The sequence below is a fragment of the Euprymna scolopes genome, chromosome 12 (genome assembly GCF_053919585.1).
Source record: "Euprymna scolopes isolate OS-2025 chromosome 12, ASM5391958v1, whole genome shotgun sequence".
In the NCBI taxonomy this organism is placed as follows: domain Eukaryota; kingdom Metazoa; phylum Mollusca; class Cephalopoda; order Sepiida; family Sepiolidae; genus Euprymna; species Euprymna scolopes.
In genome coordinates, this window is record NC_136493.1 from 25,081,948 (window position 1) to 25,106,103 (window position 24,156).

The 24,156-nt window shown below is 34.7% G+C and overlaps 1 protein-coding gene across 1 annotated transcript in view; it reads left to right on the forward strand.

Annotated features, from left to right (window-relative positions):
- Window positions 1-20,732: 20,732 nt before the first annotated feature.
- Window positions 20,733-24,156, forward strand: part of LOC145291203 (voltage-gated inwardly rectifying potassium channel KCNH6-like) — a 273,483-nt gene continuing 270,059 nt past the window's right edge. Inside the window, exon 1 of the mRNA XM_080136788.1 lies at window positions 20,733-21,298. Coding sequence (XP_079992914.1) covers window positions 21,223-21,298 — 76 coding nt within the window. The 5' untranslated portion in view covers window positions 20,733-21,222. The remainder of the gene's footprint in view (window positions 21,299-24,156) is intronic.

Sequence of the window (24,156 nt, forward strand, 5' to 3'; positions counted from 1 at the left end):
TCTATATCGAACGTTCTTGAACACTCTGAATTCTCGCTTTTTAAAACTTTATTTATTTATTCATTTTTATCTTAATAAGTTGTCAATTAAAATCAATTACTTTGTAGGGACAGATTTCGTCATTCTTTTATTTTTGCGAGTGGGTGGATTATTGCCTTTTCTTTTTATGCTATGAATTCGAAAATTCAAATTTCTGTCAAGATCAATTGTGTTAGTTTGGACCTATTTTGCTTCTACACCAAATGTTATATAATGGTCTTATTATTATTATTATTATTATTATTATTATTATTATTATTATTATTATTATTATTATTATCATTATTCCTGTTGTTATTAATAGTGAGAGTCTTAGTGTCTTAGAGAGAGAGAGATGTTGAAAGACTTAGAGAGTTTGTGTAAGAGAGATTCATATTTATAAAAAGTTCGTTACTTAGATATGTTGAAGCTCTTTGAGTGAGGAGATAGTGTTGAGACATTGTGTAGTGTTCATATTGTGTATGTAAGATGTGTGTGTAAAGACATTTTATGACACAGATATATAGACATATAATAACAATTTTCACTTTACCTTTTGGTAGAATTACAACACAAAGACGACGTTTATAAAAACACATGATGGGTTTATTTCTTCTCACGACCGGTCGTGGTTTTCTCATCAAGAATTCAAAGCTTTATTCTAAGTTTCAAAAGTGACCGCCTCGCTTCTAGACGTTCGAATGTCCATGTCTGGACTGTCGTCTGTCGTCCTCAGACTCTCTCTGACTCTCTCCAGTTTCTCCCAAGTTTCTAACTATATCTAGAACTTCCCATTTTCCATGACGTCATACACATGTGTCTTCTTTCACGTGTTCTGGACATGCATGTCCAAAACATTTCCTTTGTTTACAAAAGGAATTTTAACCTATATTCCCAGTAACCTATTTTTCCAATATGTTAAAAACATGTTTATTAAATTATCTTGTATAGTTGCATTCCTCAATTGAATTTTTCATAACAGAATTGACAACGCACATTCTTTTCTTGGAACTATTTTATCTCTAAGCTAAACAATGGTTTGTTTTACATTCCATTTTCTAATTCTCTCTCGTAATCTATTTCTAAACCTAATTTACAAGGTTCGAATTTCGTCTATTCTATTTCATTTTCATTTTAACTAAATCTCTCTATTTTTATACTTACATGAAAAAGGGACAGCCCTTATCATGTAACACAAAGACACACAGTGTTTATTAGTGGTGCAATGATAATGAACCCTTTCTGGGAGAACTCTTAAGCTCCCAACATGTAAAAGTCTACTATTTTATTTTCTTGTCCTCAGGGGAAGGGGGGGGGGCACATAAAATCCAATTGGTGCTGATTTCATTTCAAAATGTCAGTAACCCAGAGATTGACAGATGTTTATAAAATCTCAGCACAAGCGGGGCACACAGTTGCAAAAGGTCAAACTTATTTGGCCGACACCAAAATTTGAAATATAAAACATTTCAGTCTCTTCGTTTATAATATATATCTCCCCCCCTCTTTCTCTCTCAAGGAGGAAAAAAATTGGAACTTGGAAACCGTCGCAGATGGTCGCAAAAAGAAAAAAAAAAATTTGCTGAAAACAGATCTTGAGTTAAAATGCTCCTTTAATCTAATTTATAAAACTCACTATGTCTGTCTGTCTCCATATTTTCAAACTCTATCTCTCTGAAACTAAAAGTCACAGAGCGGCACTAGGGGCCTCAAATGATTGGATTTTTTATGGACCGTTCTTTTATGGGTCTTTAGCCGGTTAAAATAGGTTTTAAGAGGTCAAAAAGGGGTCAAAATTAAAAAAAAATCGTTATACATTTTGTGCATTCATCTTAATTTATTTTTAATCAGTTCACATGCGTGTCACGCTGGTACATTAGTAACGTCACCAGCTTTGAATGCTACAGTTTTGCATTCAGTTTCGATTCTAGTTAATGGTACTGTAGTGTTATCATAGAACTACTTACATACGCGTAACAAGGAAATCATGGCGTATGAATATTGATGTAAACCGCCTAATACATATCGTATTCGACAACATGGCGTAGACCTATACACACGTACCTTCAATCTCTCTTCCTATGTAAATATGTAATAAAGTTCTATATCAAATAAAACCACAACTTGGTTATCAATTACTTATAATAACAAACATAAATTAACGACATGGTGGCAGTGAAATAGATACCGAACATTTATAACAGTTGGAAAAAAAAAAAAAGAAAAAACTTCGGCAACAGATATGAGAGGAAAAATACGTTTACAGAAGACAAAACAAGGCATGTAAACCAATTTTCATTAATTTACCATTAATGTGCATTTTATAAAACTTTGCTGTCATTCTCGTATATGCTATAAACACGTGTGAATTTTTGCACAATAGCAGACATTTTGAATTTTTGCCAACTGTTGTTGTCGTATGTGTTCCCGTAAGCACGTGTGGATTTTCGCACAATAGCAGACATTTTGAATTTTTGTCAACTGTTGTTATCGTATGTGTTCCCGTAAACACGTGTGGATTTTCACACAATAGCAGACATTTTGAATTTTCTGTTTATTGAAAAAATACATAGCCGTTAATAATAATGTCTACCAATAATGACATTATTCCGTTTATGGACTGGGAAATGCCAAATCCAGCGGAAACATTTAAACTTTTTAAACAGAGGTTAGAACTATATTTTGCTATAAACAAAATAAAAACCGACCAACAAGTGAATTACATACTGCTAAAGACCGGCAACGAAGGTCTCAAAAAATTTAACACTTGGAAATTAACAGATGAGGAAAAACGTTCTCCCGACACTATTTTTAATAAATTCTTGGAGCATTTAGAACCTAAAGTAAACTTTAGGATTAATAGACTAAAACTAATGTCTTATAAACAAAAACAAAATGAGACAATAGACGATTTCGTCAATAGATGTCGTCAACTTACGTTAAAATGCTCACTAACCGACACTGAACAAGAACAGCGAATTATAGAACTAATTATTGCGAGTACCCCAATTGTCGAATTCCAGAAAGAACTATTACAAAAAGATAATACGCTAACACTGGATGAAACCATCCGAATTGGTAAAACGTATGAGGCAACAAACGCACATATTAAACAGCTTAGAGAGATGTTAAACACCAATAACGGGGAGGACAATAACGCCAATACTGACATACAAGCAATTAAAAAATATAAACAAAATAGAAAGACAAACAACTGCCTTAATTGCGGAAAAAGTCACGAACGTCGACGTGAAGCATGCCCAGCATTTGGTTCCAAATGCAAAACGTGTGGGAAATATAACCACTGGGCAACAGTATGTTTATATAAAAGAAGATCAAGGTCAAGATCGCAAAACAGAGACCGTGGAAAACAAAAACCATTAAACATGAACCAGACCAAGAAAAAACACTTCATCCAAACTGATATATTATCCAGGAACAACAGCCAGGAACTAAATGAACAATTCGAAAATTTAACTTTTTCCACCATTAACACACCCTCTCAAACACAGAGAGATGAAGCCTTCGCTTATATAAATATAAAATTACCTAATCGAAACGGGACTCACAGACTACGAATTAAAGTCGATACTGGAGCCCAAGGTAATACATTACCAATTTCTACATTCCGTAGAATGTTTCCTGAGAAATTAACTACTGATGGCTGCCCAAAACTAACAAAACAAAGTAAGGACAAAAAATTAATAGCCTACAATGGAACACCGATAAAGTGCTATGGCAATATCAGTATACCATGCAACTACCAAACCCCTGATTGGCACGAAAGCACCTTCTATATAGTAGATGTAAATGGACCAGCAATTCTAGGATTACCATCACTGGAAATACTGAAAATGGTCACTCTTCACTGCACGGTGAAAGAACAAAATATAGTCAAACCAATCAACAAAATCGAAGACTTGGTACAGATCTATCCAGATCAATTCGACAAAATAGGCTCTATGCCTGGACATGTCAAGTTAACAACGAGCAAAAACGTACAACCTCACATTGACCCACCAAGAAAAACCCCAATTGCCCTAAAGGACAACATAAAACAGGAACTAGACAAAATGGTCAGCAACAAGATCATTAGAAAAGTCACAGAGCCAACAGACTGGATTTCCAGCCTAGCTTATTCACACAAGAAAGATGGAAGCCTGAGAATCTGTCTAGACCCAAGACGCCTTAACATTGCGCTAAAGAGACCACACCATGCAACCCCTACAGTGGAGGAGCTAACACACCACTTTGCAGGTGCCAAGCTGTTCTCTAAACTTGATGCCAAAGCTGGTTATTGGTCCATACATTTGGATCAGGAATCTCAGCTGCTAACGACATTCCAATCCCCTTTTGGCAGATACTGTTTCCAGAGATTACCATTTGGGTTAAGTGTATCCCAGGACATTTTCCAAATGAAAATGGACCAGATACTCGAACAAGTTGACGGAGCAATTGGAATTATAGACGACATTGTTGTCTATAGTAAAACGGACAAAGAGCATGATAAGATCTTATACAGGCTCATGCAAGTAGCTGCAAAAAATGGTCTTGTGTTTAATTCAGCAAAATGCAAAATAAAATCAAAAAATATATCTTTCTTTGGAATGATATATAGTGAAAATGGTGTTAGCCCCGACCCAGAAAAACTTAAAGACTTACAAGACATGCCATATCCAACATGCAAAAAAGAACTACAAGAATTCTTAGGCCTTGTCACATATTTATCACCATTCATACCAAATTTAGCTGACAAGACACATACATTAAGAGGCTTGTTGAAAAAAGACGTACCTTTTCTCTGGGAAGAGCATCACAAGGTATGCTTTGAGATGCTTAAAACAATAATCACCAAAGACTCCACACTAACATACTTCGACACGAATGAAGTACCAATACTGCAAACTGATGCGAGTTTAAAAGGACTTGGAGCAGCATTAATGCAAAACAAAAAACCTATTGCATCGCGTCAAAATCTTTAACAGACGCCGAGCAACGGTATTCGTGCATAGAAAGGGAACTTTTAGCAATTGTATTTGGTGTGCACAGGTATCATGTCTACCTATATGGACGGAAGTTCAAGGTACACACCGACCATAAACCCTTGGTCATGATACTACAGAAACCACTGACCAGTGCACCTCCTAGGCTACAACGAATGATGACCAAATTACAGGGATACCAGATACAAATAGAATACATACCAGGCAAAGAAATGACTATAGCTGATACACTAAGCCGTCTCCCCAGTACTCAAAACACTGACATGATCGACTTAGATATTCGAGTTGACTTGGTGAGATTCAGGAGCAAACGCCTGAATGAAATAAAAAAGGAAACAAAGTCTGATCCAATACTCAACCAATTACATGAAACCATAACAGGATGGCCAGACTCAATTAAGGAAGTACCACCGACAATTCGGTCATACTGGTCATACAGAGATGAGTTATCTGTCAGTGATGGCATAATCATGAAAGGCTCAAGGATTATTATCCCTGAAAATCAGCAGAAAACTATCCTGGACCAACTACATTACAGCCATCAAGGTATCGAAAAGACACGTCTGCAAGCTAGAGATACTGTCTACTGGGAGCGAATTAACACTGATATTGAGAACATGATCAAAAAGTGTTCAATATGCCAGGAAAACCTCCCAGCACAATCAAAAGAAACGTTACAACCACACGACATCCCTAGCAGAGCATGGGAAGTTGTTGGCACTGACTTGTTCCACTGTAACGACCAGGAATACCTCATAATTGCTGATTATTATAGTAAATTCCCAATCATACGGAAAATGAATGGCATGGCCACAAGCAACATGGTCATATCAACAATGAAGCAGATATTTTCAGAACATGGTATTCCCACCAGAGTTATTAGTGACAACGGACCACAGTACTCCAGTGAAGCATTTAAAGAATTTGCTCAACAATGGCAATTCGATCATATCACATCATCTCCAAGGTTTCCTAAATCAAACGGTTTCATTGAACGACAGATTAAAAGAACAATAGTCAAAGCAAAGCAAGCAGGAAGAGATATTAACCTTGCAATGCTATGTTTAAGAACAACGCCTATCAGCCACAAACTTCCAAGCCCAGCTAAACTTCCAAGCCCAGCTGAACTTCTAAACAGTCGCATCATGAAATCGAACCTGATTGCAAAAATCACGAATCACAGATTTCCCAACCGTGACCATATCCACGAAGAACTAAAGCACAGACAGGATATACAAAAAACCTATCACGATAAAACAGCCCATGACTTACCAGCACTTGTCCCTGGACAACACGTACGTATGTGGGATAACCAAACTGGAAAATGGAAACCAGCAACAATTCTCAGCAAATGTACAGAACCTAGATCGTACATCCTCAAATTGCCAGATGGATCGTCAAAAAGACGTAACAGAGTTCATATCAGAGCAGATGGAAAAGCAACCCATAAACAAATTCACTTCAGTGACCAAACCCAATCTCAATCTGGACTCCCTAACACAAGCATCTCAAACCAAATAAACACTAAGAAACACGCACCAAATATAACAAGACATGGTCGTGAAATCCATAGGCCAAACAGATTTAAACAATAAACATCTGAACAATGTGTACTACTTTTCTTCCTTCTGGTAAGGGGGATGTAGTATTATCATAGAACTACTTTCATACGCGTAACAAGGAAATCATGGCGTATGAATATTGATGTAAACCGCCTAATACATATCATATTCGACAACATGGCGTAGACCTATACACACGTACCTTCAATCTCTCTTCCTATGTAAATATGTAATAAAGTTCTATATCAAATAAAACCACAACTTGGTTATCAATTACTTATAATAACAAACATAAATTAACGACAGGTACCCAAATACTTTTTTTTTACTTATGAAATCTCGATTCTATAATAATATATATGAAATCTGGAAAAATTAAAATATCATTTTTAAGCCTATTTCACGACCGCCCCCCCCTAGTTGTTAAAATAAATAAATTTCTATTTTCATAGAAAAGTGTCTTATTTGCCTATTTTCTTACATCATTCAATTTCAGCATAGTGACGCGGATAGAGAAGACCCATCAGCAGACATAGCCGACGACATGCCTTGGATGTATCTATCATTTTAGCGTGGTTCATACCCGGGAAGCTGGTTGCTATGTCCAGGACGTAACAATCATTCCAGAGACGTCCCAACAACATGAGAGATACTCCCTAGCCAAGGATCGCGTCGTATATTTTCCGACCACATCACTGATAACTTCTACTCTCGTCACATAAATTATTTCGAGTGAAATGAGTTTCTGCAATATTCACAAACATCTAGGTATTGCTTAAACCCATGTTTTAGCAACAACAACAGCTTCGTGGCCTGGTCGGAGATGTCCTTTTCTCTTCGCTGTAACCTCTATCTCACAGAAGAGATGTTGTGAGTTTGTCTCTGCTTTATCGTTATTTTCATGGAAAGTGTTCAACTGAGCTTCAATCTATGGTCCCCCTCGCCAAACTTTCACAAGAAACATTCGTCTAGCTGAAAACACTATCAATAATTTCCCCCACTTTTTATCTGTGCCTAAACCTAAACATAGATTCCATGATCAAAGCTTCTTTCTTAGAACTGCACGCCTGTGGAATTGTCTTCAGTTTTCCTGCTTTCCAGCCGTCTATAATATGGTTGTCTTCAAGTCCAACGTGAACAAGTTTCTGATGAGCCGTTCCACTTAAGTTAACAAATTTACCGAACTTCCATTACTATCGATTACTATATTGTCCTTTTGACTACTCTACACTTGTTAACCCTTATCCTTGAGTGGCCTCTCAGCCTTGATAATTGGTGACGTCTATGTAAAAAAATACCCTAAAAAAGGTCAAATGTTTCTGAATTTTTGAGATGAGGATTGGTTATTCATATTATTTAAATTCTTTGGACTACTGTTCTCATCTTGAGTGTCATTTTCACAACGTTTCGGTCAATGTAACCTCCGACCTTCTTCAGAAAAATGTACAATTGTGAATTACTTAGAACCTCTATCTGGTCATAGCTGGTAGAACGAGAGCATGCTACCCCCCCTCTCCATTAAGTAAATAAAGGGTTCCGTTCGAAATTCTGTCCAAATTTCCGAGTTTGACAAGATACATTTGGAGAAGGTTGGAGGTTTCATTGATCGAAACGTTGTAAAAATGACACTCAAGATAACACGTAAAATTATCGTTTGGAAAAATGGCGCTCATGTCAAGGTTGTAGTTTCAGAAACAGGAAATCTCATTCAATTATCTCCCTTTTCGACCACTCTGCAGTCCCTTTTAGTGTTTAATGATTTTTTGAAAATCGAATTGAACTGCTTGTACTGCAGGTTAAAACACACGCAGGCACACAGCATCAATAGTAAAAACAAAACGAATGAAATATTCAGTGAGAAAGAGGGGAAGAAGCAAAATGAAAGGCAGCAGCAGTAGCAAGGAAAACGCCTTTAGTTTCGAAAAAGGAGATATATGTAGAGGGGGGGGGAGTATTTACTTACTTTCTTCCATGCAAGGATGATGCTAGTCACACACCCTCTCACGGCTCACCGACAAAACTGAGGCAAAGTGTGTATTAAGGTCGGTTGTGATGTGGTGGAAAGGGGAAGACCAGTACCTAAACATCCTCTCTGGAACAGTTCTGTAAGCCAACTCCTTGTTTGTATGATATAAACATGAGAACAGTAGTCCGAAGAATCCAAATAATACAAAAAAAGACCATGTATTGCTATTTGATACATAAAATTATCGTTCAAGTATAAGTCCAAGTACTGAGAAATATTATGAAAAAAATAAAAGCTAGTTTAAATACGATTGACACCCTCTCCTCTCAAATTTGATGCTCAGAAGGGCAATGTCGGTGCCCCCCTCCCAACACAAACTTGAGTTCCTTCAGCTATAACTGAAACCGAAACCAAAGCTTATGAATATCTATACTCCTATAAATTTCCTTTTTTTTTTTTTTTTTTATTGATATTCATATTAAAAATCCTTTTTTCTATTTAAAGAGAAAATACGACTTCGTTATATACTAGCAGGCTGCCCGGCTTTGCCCAGCCATAAAATATACTTAAATATGATATTTTGATTAATGTAGATTTCGTATTTGTATGGCATAATCACCTTGACACAGCGATTCTCGTCAGATCACCGAAGTTAAGCAACGCTGAGCCTGGCTAGTACCAGATGGGTGACCATTTGGGAATTCTAGGCGCTGTATGTGCTTTCCGCTTATCTCGGCATTGTTTCCAGTCGTTCTGAACCTCCACTTGCTACTGGTATTCAACAATGTCGATTCAGGAGAAGTGTGGTTGCAGATTGCGCAACTCTTGCCACAAAAATTTCCCGCGCAGGCACCTTTACCGTGGGTATCCATAGTCTGTCAAGACTGAAGGAAGTCTTCACTTTTTCTTTTCAGATTATGTATTTATTATCATTATATTGGACCCAATATATATAATGATTTAAAAAGTTAAAGAAAAAAAGAATGGCTCGTTTGCTACCACCGAGAATCGAAACCAAAACGTTTAACTTACGATTTACTTTTTCCTTTGACTTTAATGCCTGAGCTATTTGCTGCAATGCTAAATATTAAAACATAAACCAATAGCTATTACGTTACACATGCATATTTGTAATGCCGTCATTCGACCTTCGCATGGAAAATTCCATTTCTTTAATTTCCACACTTTTGCATTGATTTTCCCCAGCTAAAACCCAAATATAAAGTTTCACACACACACACACACACACACACACACACACACACATATATATATATATATATATATATATATATATATATATATATATATATATGTTTCATGTCTGTAGACTGGCAGAGGAGTTTGTTTTTTAAACAAATATATATACGCATACATAAATATATATAGAAAGAGGTTTATGTTTTCTATAACCTTTTTACTCAAATATTACACAAGTATAAATCATGTAGAATATCTACATGAATATAATTACACGTAATAGTTAACTAAAGATGATCATCCCATAAGAAAAGCGAAAAAGCTAACAGGGAATTAATTAAAATGAATGTTTAAAATAATATGCAAATTAGCTAGATCTTTTGCTAGTGAATGCAATTCCATGACCCATATATAACAAAGTTGTTTTTTCTTCTTAAATAAATATTTAAATAAATAGATAAAAGGCCTGCCTTTTTTCTGTTGTTCTTGGCCTTCAGGCCGGGATCAAAGTGTAGTGTCTGTTCTGTCAGATACTGCAAGCAAAGACCATATGTGGGGGAAAACCCACATATAAGACCTTGGTCAAGGTAGAGGCAACCCTTCATACCAATTGTCACTATCCAGCTCCCATTTCCCACCCATCGGGAGCTGGTCCCCTTTTCCCTCCCCCCTCCCTCTCTCTCCACATTAAAAAACGGCCTTGTGCCTAATTTGCTCAGTGGGGAAGCAAATAAATACATACTGCAAGCAAAGACTATATGTGGGGGCAACCTCACATATAAGACCTTGGTCAATGTAGGGGCAACCCTTCATACCAATTGTCACTATCCAACTCCCCTACTGCCCGGGGAGTTGGTCCCCATTTCCCCTTAACTCCTCACTTTAAAAATCAGCCTTGTGCCTAATTTGCTCGGTGGGGGAGCAAATAAATACCCTGTTGCTCTTGGCCTTCAGGCCGGGATCAAAGTGTAGTATCTGTTCTGCAGATGCTACACTTAAGATAATTTTTACCAGTCAATGAAGGGGAAACCCTCTATACTGGGACAATTATTAATTTTGGTAACCAGAGTGCCCCCTTTTTGCCTACTTTTAGGGGAGCTGGTTTTTACCCCACATTAAAAACGGCCTTGTGCCTAATTTGCTTTGGTCGGGAAGCAAATAAATACATTAAATAATCGCTGGCTTATTTGACACTAAATTACTACAGATGAATGCTGACAAGTTCGTTCTTGGTTATTTTTGTACTGTTCTAGGGTGCCCCTCAATGAAGCTCGCCCCCCCCTCTACATCCACACAGACACACGTTAAACTTTCCTTGTCGCAAACGGGAAGCAGGTCCCCCCCTACACATAGATACTCAATCAACATAGGGTACTCCCAACCCCTAAAAAAAGAAATTGGGTAGAGAAAGTAAAAGTAGAAAAAAGCCTAGGCAGAAAGGACTTGTTAAAAGTGAAACTACTATTATTCAAGAGAAAATTAGGTGGGTGGTTGGTTGACTGGTTGAAAGAGAGAGAGAGAAAAAAAAGGGGGGCGGGTAACATAGAGAACAGCTGAATAGGGGATCTTAGTTCTCTCCCACTACAGGAACTTAGACTCTAGGGTCGGAAAGTGGAATTGAGGGGCACTCTGACCCGCAAAATGTGCCTGGGTAGCCTTGTCGAGATTCTCCCGTAAGGGTGCCTCGGGCGATTAGCAATAAACTAACTCCTTCTCAAAGGGTCCTGGATATGACCTTAAACTATATCCGATTGTGAGGCCCCTTAATTGCCATTGCTCCCAGGTCCACTCTTACCCGAGGTGGTAGTACCTGTTAGGGTCCCAACTATGGGTTAAATAGAAACCGACTTGAAAAAAAAAAAAAAAGCCCAAATATATTCTATTAAAAACTTTTTCTTCAAAATCACTGAATTCGGCATTAAATAACCTGGAAAGGGTTGATATGCCGTAAAACAAAAACAACCAAACAACCAACCTTCTCAAAGAGACAGAAGGCAAAGCCTGGGGACCTCCTAGAACTGCACAGAACTAGCATCACACAGCAATCAACTGAGACCGAATCCGGATCATTATATGAATGCCCTCCCCTAATCCTGTTGATTTTGGGGCTGATGATAAAAATTCCTAAGACTGAAGAAAAAAAAAAAAAAAATCCGATAAAAGATAATACACGTGTATAATTCGTTTTATGGGAATTTTGAGTGTTTTGCCGGGTTTTTTTTTCTTACATATTGTTTGTTTGTTTTTTAGTCTGTCGGTCTCAGTGTTGTTACCTTCTGTCGTCAACATATGTACGTGTACGATGGTAAGTAAATTTGGTGCCTATGGCGACAATTAAAAGTAAAGAAAATACAGAAAGTCTGTATCGTACACACTCGGTACAGAACGTAGATGTCATATTCCAAAAATCACGGAATTTGATCACGTAGTACTACTACCACCACCACCACCTTAATCATCTTCTTCTTCTTCAAAGAAATCAAATTTTACGACGAAGCGAGTCGTGGTGTTTTCGTCGGCCATAATTAAATCCGATTAAATAAATAAGGGAAGACAACTCAAATCGAAGTTATGTAAAACAATCAGCCTTTTTTCTTAGTCTAAAAAAAAAACTACTTGATCGATTTACGTAATTTTTGGAATATGACATTTTCGTTCTGTAACGTTCTGTCATAAACGTTCCTGCATTTTCTTTACTTTTAATTGTCGCCATAAGTGCCAATTTGAATAAACCCCTTAAATTTTACCACAACTATCAACCAGAGTGTGAACACTTATTGTGTGTACGTTTCTCGCCTCTACATGGCTTACATATTTTTTGTTATTATTTATTGAACTTATTATTTATCGCGCTATTTTTATCAGGCCACTAAGTAAAGTTCCTCAGAATGCATTTTGGTTTATTCGTACACAAATCAGCATTTTCTGTTTTATGGTTCAAACAAACAAAAACAATGAATTACTTTTTGTGACCTTTCGAAATTTAAAAGCCTATTGAATTCATTTAAACTGTCCTTTTAAATCATACTTATGTAGGATACGGTAATTGTGGCCTGGTAGACCAACACAAAACCTACTTTAAAAAATTTGTTTTGTGAGGTTTTCGGGTGTACTGAAAACGAATATCGCATTTAAAATTGGGGCCGGCAACTAGTTTTTACGATACTGAAAAAATACTTTTCCGCATACTTCACCGTGGTGGCCATATTTGTTCAAAACAGAAACGACGTAATGAAGTTTCAAGATAATGAAGAGTTAATCTTTTTTATGTATATAAAATATATGCGCGCTTGCACGTACAACAATGGCCACCACTTATAACATAAATAATTCCATTGCTTAATATTCGGAAGACTATTTATTTGCAGAAAATTTAAATGCGATATTCGTGTTCAGCATACAAGAAAACCTCCAAAAATCATTTTAAAGAAAAATGTTAAGGTGGAAACCAAGTAAAATTTTACAAATACGGACAAATATGGCCGTCGCGTTACATGAAACATGCGGAAAAGTATCTTTTCAGTATCGTAAAAACTAGTCGCTGGCCCTAATTTTAAATGCGATATTCGTTTTCAGCACGCCCGAAAACCTACCGAAACAAGTTTTTAAGGTCTATTTTGTCTTGGTCTGTCAAGCCACAATTACCATTAAATTGTTAGGTGAAAGTACAATATAGTTACAAAATGCTCTCCTTGTGTTAAGAATGGGTTTCTAAATAATAACGTTATTTCAGCTCGATCCGTATTCTGCATAGATACATTGAAAATTCTTAGTAAAACGTTCATGTATTGAAAATTTTGGTATCTATTTACATCCAGTAATTTCCATAAATATAGATTAAAACGCCATTACCATGACAAAATTAGTTTTTCCAACAAATTTGGTTTAATTAACAATTTAATGATCAGGCGATACCGTAATAATTAAATTTCATTTTCAAGGCCTCCTTTTTATATAACTTTGAAAATAAATAAATTCAATCCCAAAGCCACCAGTCCTAGTCCATTGCTGAAATAGCTAGTTTTCTATTGGCTGAGATATATGGTCCTGTGTCTTGTGCAGTTCTAGGATTTGTCTTCTCACCCTTTGAGAGGAAGGAATTAGTTCATTAAATCGGGATCTCATGTAGCTGTTGTCCCCTTGATTCTATTTTCGCTTTTTATCTCGCTCGACGCTCACATGCTCCTATTCCGAATTCGTAGCAGTCGGTCGACATCAGTGGACATTTTTGTTACCAAACAGTCATTAATAATTTTTTTTTTTTTTTAAATTTAACCTATTTCAAACTGATATAAATTATTGCGGTTTGTATTACAATCCAGAGATTTCAAAAAGTGGACAAAAATTAAAATACATAATAAATAAATGTTATCAAAGGCAAGATAAGTTACTCTTCTACCTATCTGAAAAAAAGTTTTTAGTGGTTTTGCTCACTTTAAAACGTTTAATCGGTTCGAAAAACACAGTGTCTAACGTTACGTTACATCAAGAAAAATGGCCGAGACATGGCTCCTAAAATTCAAAGTTTTCAAAATGATTTAAAACTGAACATACACAATACTGTTAGAAACCCACCCAATATATTACCGTGACATAGCTATAATTTTGCTGATCGGCACATAAATTGCAAACTTCAAAATATGGTAGAAGTCATTTGTATAAAAGTTAATAATAATGCAGAATTGCATAGGTTCAAAGGATATTCAAAAAAAAAAAAATCCAGGCTCTATGAAAAAAAAATTGAAAAATATAGTAAAATTCAAAGAAAATATTGGTTGGTTAGAAGTAGAACTGCAAATTGTAAGAATCCGAGGCGTTGAAATTTGAACGCTTTCCTTCATCTAACCAACCAATATTTTCTTTGGCTTTTATCATATTTTTCAATTTTCTTCATCGGATTTCATTATTTGGAATATCATTTTAACCTATGCAATTCTCAACTTTTATACAAATATGACTTCTTTCATATTTTGGAGTTTTCAATTTATGTGCTCACCAGCAAAATCATAGCTTGCCTATAAGTATTATCTTGCTAATTTTTCCTTTGAGGATAAGAGCCATTCTTCGAAACTCCATGGAATGAGAAAATTTTTAAATTTCAACTTGTATTCCTTGTCGAATAATAAATGTTGTAAATTCTAATTTCCAAAGTTTAAATTGAATTTCTCATATCAATGCTCAATCTCGAATATTGAGCTTTTTCATCTGATTGTCCTATAAATATTTATATTTATACTTCCTTGAAGTTTACAGAATTATTTAGGTTGTAAAGTGAATTTTTAGTAATATATATATATATATATATATATATATATATATATATATATATATAGTCTTTGAAGTTTTTAACATTTGAAACTATACAAAAAATTTTACTTTTTATCATTCGTTAAAAAAAAAACATCTAGCCAGTAAGTCATTGAATCACCTGCAATCACTGCATCAACTCTCTCGAATTTACTATAATACCAATTTTTTTTTATTTTTCAAGGGATCATCAGTTGTTTACCATGAAACACTGTTTCGGGGATTTAAAAACAAAACAGTATATTACATCATGGCTCCCTAGCAGTGTTGATCAAACACCACCACCCTTAATCTTAGGAAGAAGACATGTTATATATATATATATATATATATATATATCCTCCTTTTTAACAAATAGGCTATATATATATATATATATATATATATATATATATATATATATATCTCCTTTTTAATAAATAAGATATATATATTTTTTTTTAATAAATAATATATATATATATATATATATATATATATATATATATCCTCCCTTTTCCCTTTTAATAAATAGGATCTCCCGATCGAATAATTTATAATCTGGAAACCGTGACACACATACGTACGTTAAAGGTATTACGGTATTAAACTGGTTTCATTCAATAATTACAGGAAACCTTCTCTACCACCTATAGCAATGGCCAACAACTCTTTAGCTGAGAGTACGTCTTTCAAGCTCCTTGGCCTAACGTTCACAGGAAACATGAGCTGGAACAATTACATCGAGGGCATTGCCAGGGCCGCTGCGAGGAAGGTGGGCTCTCTCTACCGTGCTAGAAAACTTCTAACACCCGAAAGTATCCTGTACCTCTATAAGGCCACTATTCGCCCATGTATGGAGTATTGCTGTCATATTTGGGCCGGTGCATCGGCTACTAGTCTCTCTCTCCTTGACAGGGTTCAAAAGAGAGTCGCTAATCTGATAGGCCCTAAACTGGCATCAAAACTTCAGCCTCTGTCCCATCGTCGAAACGTTGCATCCCTCTGCCTGTTCTACAAGTATTATAATGGTGAATGCTCTGAAGAACTGCAAGCACTTGTGCCCCCACGACGTGAACACCCTCGACAGACCCGACAAGCTGCAAAATCCCACCCCCACACTGTAGAGATCCCTAGATGTAAAAGATCGTTCTACTCCAGTAGTTTCTTCCCCAGAACTGCTAGACTTTGGAATTCCATTCCAGGTCACTGCTTCCCCAACTGTACTGACATGCATAAGTTCAAGTGCAACGTGAACCAACATCTCGCTGCCCTAATCCCTACATAGTGCCCCAGTAGATGTTTCCCTTGATAGTAGCCCCCTACACCAAAGTGGCAATGTGCCTTGTTTGGGGTGAAAATATAATAAAAAAAAAAAAAAAAAAAAAAAAATTAATATATAGATATTAATATTAATAGTTATACTTGCTTTAAAGTATACAGAATTATTCATTTTGTATCTAGCGCTTAATCTGTTCAGCATTGTCCGGGAGCCCTACTTTCAGTTTTTTTTATTATTTTTTTTTTAATTTTTTAACTATAAAATTGTTTTTGTTTTTTTTACTAAATTATTATTTATTTACGCTGTTTTTAAAGGGAAATTTAATTATGACGATATTGTTCTGTCATGAATTTATTAATTGAACAATGAACCAAATGGTTAAAAGTTTATAATTAATTTTCTGATGGTAATATTGTTTTAAATTTCTATGAAATTCCAACGTTTTAATTAAATAAGAATTTGCTAAAAAATTTAAAACCAGAAATGACAATGCTCTCAAATTTCTTTAGAATTTATTGCAACTATTAACACAAGATTAGAATGGCTGACATGTTCTTACGAATAAACCAAAATGCATTCTGGTGGATTTTTCTTGTTGAATTGTTTTTTTTTTGTTTCTTTTTTTTTATAATTTTTTTTTTTTTTAAAGAGTGCTTACGCAGAGAAGTTACCGAGCTAATTTTAATTGTATTTTCAAGTTTTACGATATCATTTTTGGGGTTTGTATTACTGTACACATAGATTCGAAAAAGTTGTCAGAAAACAAATATATAACAAATAAATGCTATCAAAAGCAAGATAAGTTACTTTTCTACCAAACTGGATATATTTTTCGTGTTTTTATTCAATGTAACATGTTTATTCAGCTCGAAAAACATACATTGTTTACCGATGTATTAGAAAATTCAAAATGGCGCCCGACTCTCTCTTTAACACGGTAAGTTCGGGAAAATGTGTTATAAATAATAAACTAGACAAAATACTATTAAAAACTCACCGAATATATGTCAACCTATGTCATGGTAATATATATTGAGCGAGTTTCTGCCACTATTTTGTCTAGTTTTATATTTATAGCACCTTTTCCCAAACTTACCGTGTTAAAGAGAGAGTCGGGCGCCATTTTGAATTTTTCAATACATCGGTAAACACATAATGTATTTCGAGCTGAATAAACATGTTACATTAAATAAAAAAACTGAAAACATATCCAGTTAGGTAGAAAAGTAACTTATCTTTCCTTATTTGTTTTTTGACAACTTTTTCGAATCTATGTGTACAGTAATACAAACCCCATTTTTTATTATTAAATTGTTAGGCGAAAGTACATAATAATTACAAAACACCCTCCCCATGCTAAAAATGGTTTTCTAAAAAATAACGTTATTATTTCAGCAGGTAACTTCTCTGCATAAGTAGTAAAAAAAAGTTTTAATTTACGCGTTTTTTTTGTTTTTTTTTTATAAATGTAAATAATTTCGGTTTATAAAATAAAATAAATAAATAATAATAATAATAATGATGATGATGATGATGATGATGATGATGATGATGCGTAAGTTACGTAGATGCGAGACACGAGAAGCGCCAAGAAGAGAAGAAGCGGTCACATAATTTTATTAATATGGAACTAAACGGAAAATCTCATTCGCAAACGATACGATTCGGAAACGAAGGGCATATTGGAACTAAATTTGCACAGAAATGGCAGCTTTTGCAGTAGCAGTAAGTAGTGATTATATCGCAAAACAAAATGCATCAAGAAAGAGATTTAAATAATAAAAAACAAATGTAGTTAAGATTATGCAAGAGCGGAGAGGGCGTGTAGAAGAATGTCTACCTTTCGACACGCTGGCAAAACAGAAAAAGGGTAGAAAAAATTTCTTCTTTTTTTTTTTCTCAATATTAGAATCGAAGTGAAAGAAGGGTTTTAGGTTATCACGACCATCGTGATCAGAGGTACAGTTCAAATTACCTTGAACAACAAATAAAAAAAGGCAGTAAAAATCAATGATAAGGAAGAAGAGGACGCTGTGTGTGTGTGTGTGTGTGTGTGTGAGAGAGAGAGAGAGAGAGAGAGAGAGAGAGAGAGAGAGAGAGAGAGAGAGAGAGAGAGAGAGAGATCATCATGGCGATAAGTTTGATCAGCGGCAGAAAGGGAATACGGTGATCCAGGAATCATCATCATCATCATCCTGACTCGAAAAACGGAGTGGGAGGAGATGAGAGAGAGAAGGACAGAGAGAGAGAGAGAGAGAGAGAGTGCGTGTGTGTGTGTATGTATGAGCGCAACATAGGATGAGGATTTAGAGAGAGAGAGAGAGAGACCGAGCGAGCAAGCATGAGAGAGAGAGAGAGAGAGAGAGAGAGAGAGAGAGAGAGAGAGAGAGAGAGAGAGAGAGACCGAGCGAGCAAGCATAAGAGAGAGATAGAAGACGAGGGTATCGTAGAGGTAGAGAGAGATGATTTGAGAGTGATGGGAAGAACATGAGAGAAAGACTGGGGGGTGATAACGAGACTAACGCAAGTATGTGATCCGCTCAGTAACGGGAAGATAGTAGCGGCTCACCGAAGAACAGAAAGAAGACGGCTGTGGTCACACATCTTCAATGTCATCACAATAATATAGCGGAATATGGTGTGTTAAACAAATATATACCGCATCTCTACAACTTGATTTACCCGGGAGTTAATTTTTAAAAAAAGAGGTAAACAGAAAAATAACCCACGGCCCTCCTCCTCCCCCCAAAGAAAATCCCGTGTAGAGAGAGAGAACCACACTTGCTCTGTTAACTACTGGTTTTTCTGCCAGTAGTCTTTAAAAATCAAGAACCAGGAAGAACTTCGTTGCCAAAAGGAGGAACCATTGAACCAGTCCGAGGGCCGAGGTGTGGCGGCGCGTCACTTCGGGGCGAGGAGGAGCCGACGGGAAGTGACAAGCAAAAACAAAAAAACAAAACGAGAAAGAAGAAGAAAAAGCGGAAAAAAAAACACCATCTTCAAAACCAAAACAAAAACCAATCTTACAATTTTAACGACGGGGAGATTCTTTAAAAACTTACGTCAACAAGAAAGACGCAAAAGTCGTCTTTTTAATCCACTGGAAATCAGCTTAAGGGAGACATTTTATTTTAATTCTTATAATTTATGAAAAAGAAAAGAAAGAAAAAGAAGAAAAAAAAAGATGCGGGAAATAATCTTGAAAATAAATCGACAGATTTATCAAAAGTTGAAAGAAAACATTTTCAAAAAAATAAATATAAGATAACCTTGAATTACACCAAAACAAAACATTAATTTTTTTTGTATTTTGGGTGTTCATATATTTCCTGCTGGATAGAGGCGCTTTCTGGCGCACACAGTCCGTTCATTTTATTTTTTTATTTTTTTTTAAATATTCGCTGGAATAACCTCTCAAACAAGCGGTCAAGAGTGTAAGGAGGATTCGGAGGTACATGAAAAACATACAGATACAAATATATCTACAGTAGCTTATTTGGCAAGATTTTAACTCACACGCAAAAAAAAAAAAAAAAAAAAGGAATAAAAACAAATCATAAATAAATGAATGGCTTTTTGACATCCAACTGTCAACAGGCGCGTTTTTTTGTGTGCATTTTCTACTCAAGCAGTAAACATAATTTTTTATCATTTTTAATTTCAATTTTAAATTAATTCTACTCAAGCCATTTTGTAAAATTGGGATTACTGGATCATCGAAAGTTTATGTTATTATTTTTCTTTAATTTAATAACACGTCTGAAAAAAAATATTGGTTGTATTTTAACGCAAAAATAAGTAAAAGAAGGTCATAAAAAAGTGCGAATCGAATAAATAAATAAATAAATAAAACACAGTTAACAACAACAACAAGAAAATGGAACATATATCACATACATGCAAATAAATAAATAAAAGCAACGAGTTTTTTTCTTTTTTTAGTTAACATTTAACAACGAAAATGAGAAGGATAAGTATTATTACCAAAATACACAAATTCAATAATAAAAATAATAATAGATATACTTTTATGTTTTTATCGTAAAAAGAAAAAAGGCGATAATGTTTCCTAGCAATAAACTGGAGATGTTATTAATTTAATTTTCTAGATTTAATTAAATCTTAAATTGTTAGCGATGGCGGAGCATAAATAGCGATTTTTTCCGACGGTACAATCTCAAAAGAGGCCAGCCATTTTGGAGGGCATAAAGGAAAAGAGAAAGTAAAAAAAAAAAAAAAAAAAAAAAAAGTAAAAGAAAAAAAGGAAATGAAAAGTTAGGGGGGGAAAAAAGGTGCGCAAAAAAAAGTAATAAAAATAAAAGCAAAACAAAACTGCTTTTTTTTGTGAAGCGTTTGGGAAGAGGGAAAGGGTTAGCGGTAGCGACGAAGAAGGAAAAGAGAAAGGAGTGGACCCCTTTTTTTTTTTTTTTTTTCTTTTTGTAAAAGCACCGATCGCGACTGAGAAAGAGGAGGACGGGGTGGAGAAAGGGATAAAAAAAAAAGAAAAATAAAAATAAACAAACACAACGAGAAAGTAGGAGGGGGGGAAAAGCGCTCGTCTGAACAAACCGAATAAAAGAGGGAGGCGAAAAGAAGAGAGGTGAAAATAATAATAATAATAATAATAATAATAGTTTTGCGGACCCCCCCCCCGCAAAAAAACACTCTCTTCTTTAAATAAAATAAATAAAAACAGCAACAACAACCAATTTACCCATAAAAATTGGAAAAGACAAAAAAAAAAAAAAATGAAGAAACATAAATGCAAGCAAATAAATAAATAATTACCCCTCCCCTCTTTCAGGTGTAAAAGGGTAACGCGTTCTCTTTTTTTTTCCCCCTTCTTATATTCGCTACCACTGCCAAAATACCCTGTTCCGTTGTTCGTTCAATTAATATACCAAAATGCCCGTCAGAAGAGGTCATGTTGCTCCACCAAATACCTTTATCGACACAATTATCAGGAAGTTTGACGACCAAAGTAAGTATTTTAATTATTCTTATTTCTTTCTTAGTCATATTTTTATTTATGTTTATGTGGCAGATTGATTCTTTGTGCTCTTTTTTTTTTTTTTTTTTTTTTTTTTTTTGTCGATGCTGGGTCAGGGTTTCGTAGGTAATACCCTGTCGTCTGGGCCCAGACGACGGGATATTACCTACGAAACCCTGACCCAGTGTCCTCCTCCGTCCAGCTCGCACTTCGTTGTTTGTTTATTTAAATGCACTCTTAAAACGAGACAATTAAAAAAAAATTTTTTTTTTAGGAAAATAGTAAGCGGACATCTACGATAACTCCCACACGCTTTTAAAATACAACAAACAAAAAACAATTTTTAATAATTATTTGTCTATGCATCCTTGTTTTTGTTTTTAGGAAAAAATAAGCGCACATCACCCGTCCCATCTTTAAAATAAAAAAAAAAGGCAAAAAAAAACAATTTTTAATTCTTCTGCACGTTAAACAACTTTTTCAGATTATGAAAGGAAAAAGTTCAATTTTTAATTAGGGGTTCAGTTAACACTGCAAATCTTGCGTATCTTGGATTTTTGTGAACATCTTCTATAATGCTTCTATAAATCATGTAGGAAAAAGAAAATCGAATTACTATATTAATTTTATAATAAACATCGTATTATTTAAAAAAGAACATGTTTGAAAACTGTTCAATTTTTAGAGAGGAGATGAGCGTTCAGTTGGCTGTGAAACTTTAACACGCGTAAAATGAATAGTTTACTTTAGATTGGAGCTTCTGTTTAAAATTAAAAAAGAGTTGAAAAAAGCGAACAAACTTTTATATTGTGAAAATATTGGTGTTTTAATTCGGAAGAATTCACACGCACACACACATGTGACATACACTATATATATATTATATATATATATATAATATACATATATATATATATATATATAATATACATATAATAAAAAAATAATATATATATATATATATATATATATATATATATATATATATATATATATATATATATTTGTCGGTAGAGGATGGGAAGGAGGGGGTTACACGTTAGCCAATCCTTATAACCCAATTTGGACAAAATAACACTGCAACATCGCAGGATCTTTGTTGTGTCCACACACCACATCATCCGAATCGATCAACTGTTGCCTTCGTCCTTGTGTTTTCATGGTTGCCTTTTTTCACCACACACACGCGCGTGCGCACACACACACACACACACACACACACACACACAGATATATATGGATGACAAAATAGCTATATTTCAAGTTTCAAGATTTTTATTCATCTTACCATTTAATTATTTCAACATGTCAAAATTTCCACACTTTTTTTACAGCACCTGTTTCGAAAACAATCGGTGGTCAATGTGCAATGGTTGTCCAACCTGCAAAGGGTGTTTATTCCGAAAGCTGTTCTTAATATGGGGAAGTTGAAAAAAAAAATGCCTTTCTGAATAAACATCCCCAACCTGCTCATGTTAAGAACGGCTTTCGGAATAAACACCCCCCAACCTCCAGCATATTAAGAATGGCTTCCGGAATAAACACCATTTGCAGGTTAGACAATCAGTGCGCATTGACCCAATCGGTTATTATTATGTCAATACTGAATTGTTTACAGGTTAACTCATCAGCAAAATTGGAATTTCTTAACTTTAAATAGAAAATAAAAAGAATTGGGCATGATGTGATTATACCCAGTTCTTTTTATTTTCTTTTTAAAGTAAAAAAAACTTCCAATTTTGCTGATGAGTGAACACGTAAAAAAATTCAGTATTAACATAATAATAACTGATTGTTTATGTGTCACGAAACAGGTGCTGTAAAAATTTGGATATATTTACTTATCTTTATAATAAGCGGCAGAGAATCCCAACAGTGTTCTATTATTAAAAAAAGAATAAAAATTAAGAGTGTAATGTTTATATATATGTATTAAAGAATATCAGAACAATATTGGCACCGTCGGTTGCGAATCCAACAAAGAATATTGAAGAAGGGTCACAAAAGACGTGCTGTTCCTCCTGCGGTACCAATTTTATACTGATATTTGTAATTTAAGTTTATGAAATGTGACTCGTGCTTTCTAACATCTTGTGAAAATCTAGAAAGCCATTCTTAACATAGAGAGTGGGGGGTGGGGGGCTTTGTTAACTTTTCATTTGTCGCGGACGGAACTTTTTAAGATGAAAAAAAAAATGTTAAAAAAAAATTTTTGAAAAAAGACCAAGAAAACAAATTATTTGGCATGTGTAATTTTTAACATCTTCCGGTAAATTAATTGTTTTTATTTTAAGAGATTTCCGTTCACGACAAAGTAAGAGATACCCCCTGACCATGTCAAGAATGGCTTTCGAAATTTGTCGAAGAGTGCTAAAATGTACAAGCACCAATTTTAAATGGAATTTAGTTAATCCTGATCCAAACTACATTAAATGAAAACAGGTGCTTGCACTGCTTGTTAAGATAGAGTCGACGGATCGATTTTTAAAATATGGCGGTTTAAGCAAAAACAATTACGTACTTAATTGTCATGTCAAAATCCAAAAATTACGAAAATTCATCGAGTTGGACAACTGTTATTGTGTTTTTAGTACAAAAATTTCTGCTATAAGATATATATATATATATATATATATATATATATATATATATATATATATATATATATATATTTTGACCGCCATTAAAATGTAATCTAAAATTTGCGTTCCGAGTTATGTTTCCTTGTCACCATCTACTTTATAACATCCAAGAAAAATACAATTTTACCTAATTTTCCGTAGAAAATTACTTTTAACCATAAATACCTTTCTACTCGATGAATTTTCATAATGTTTGGATATATTACT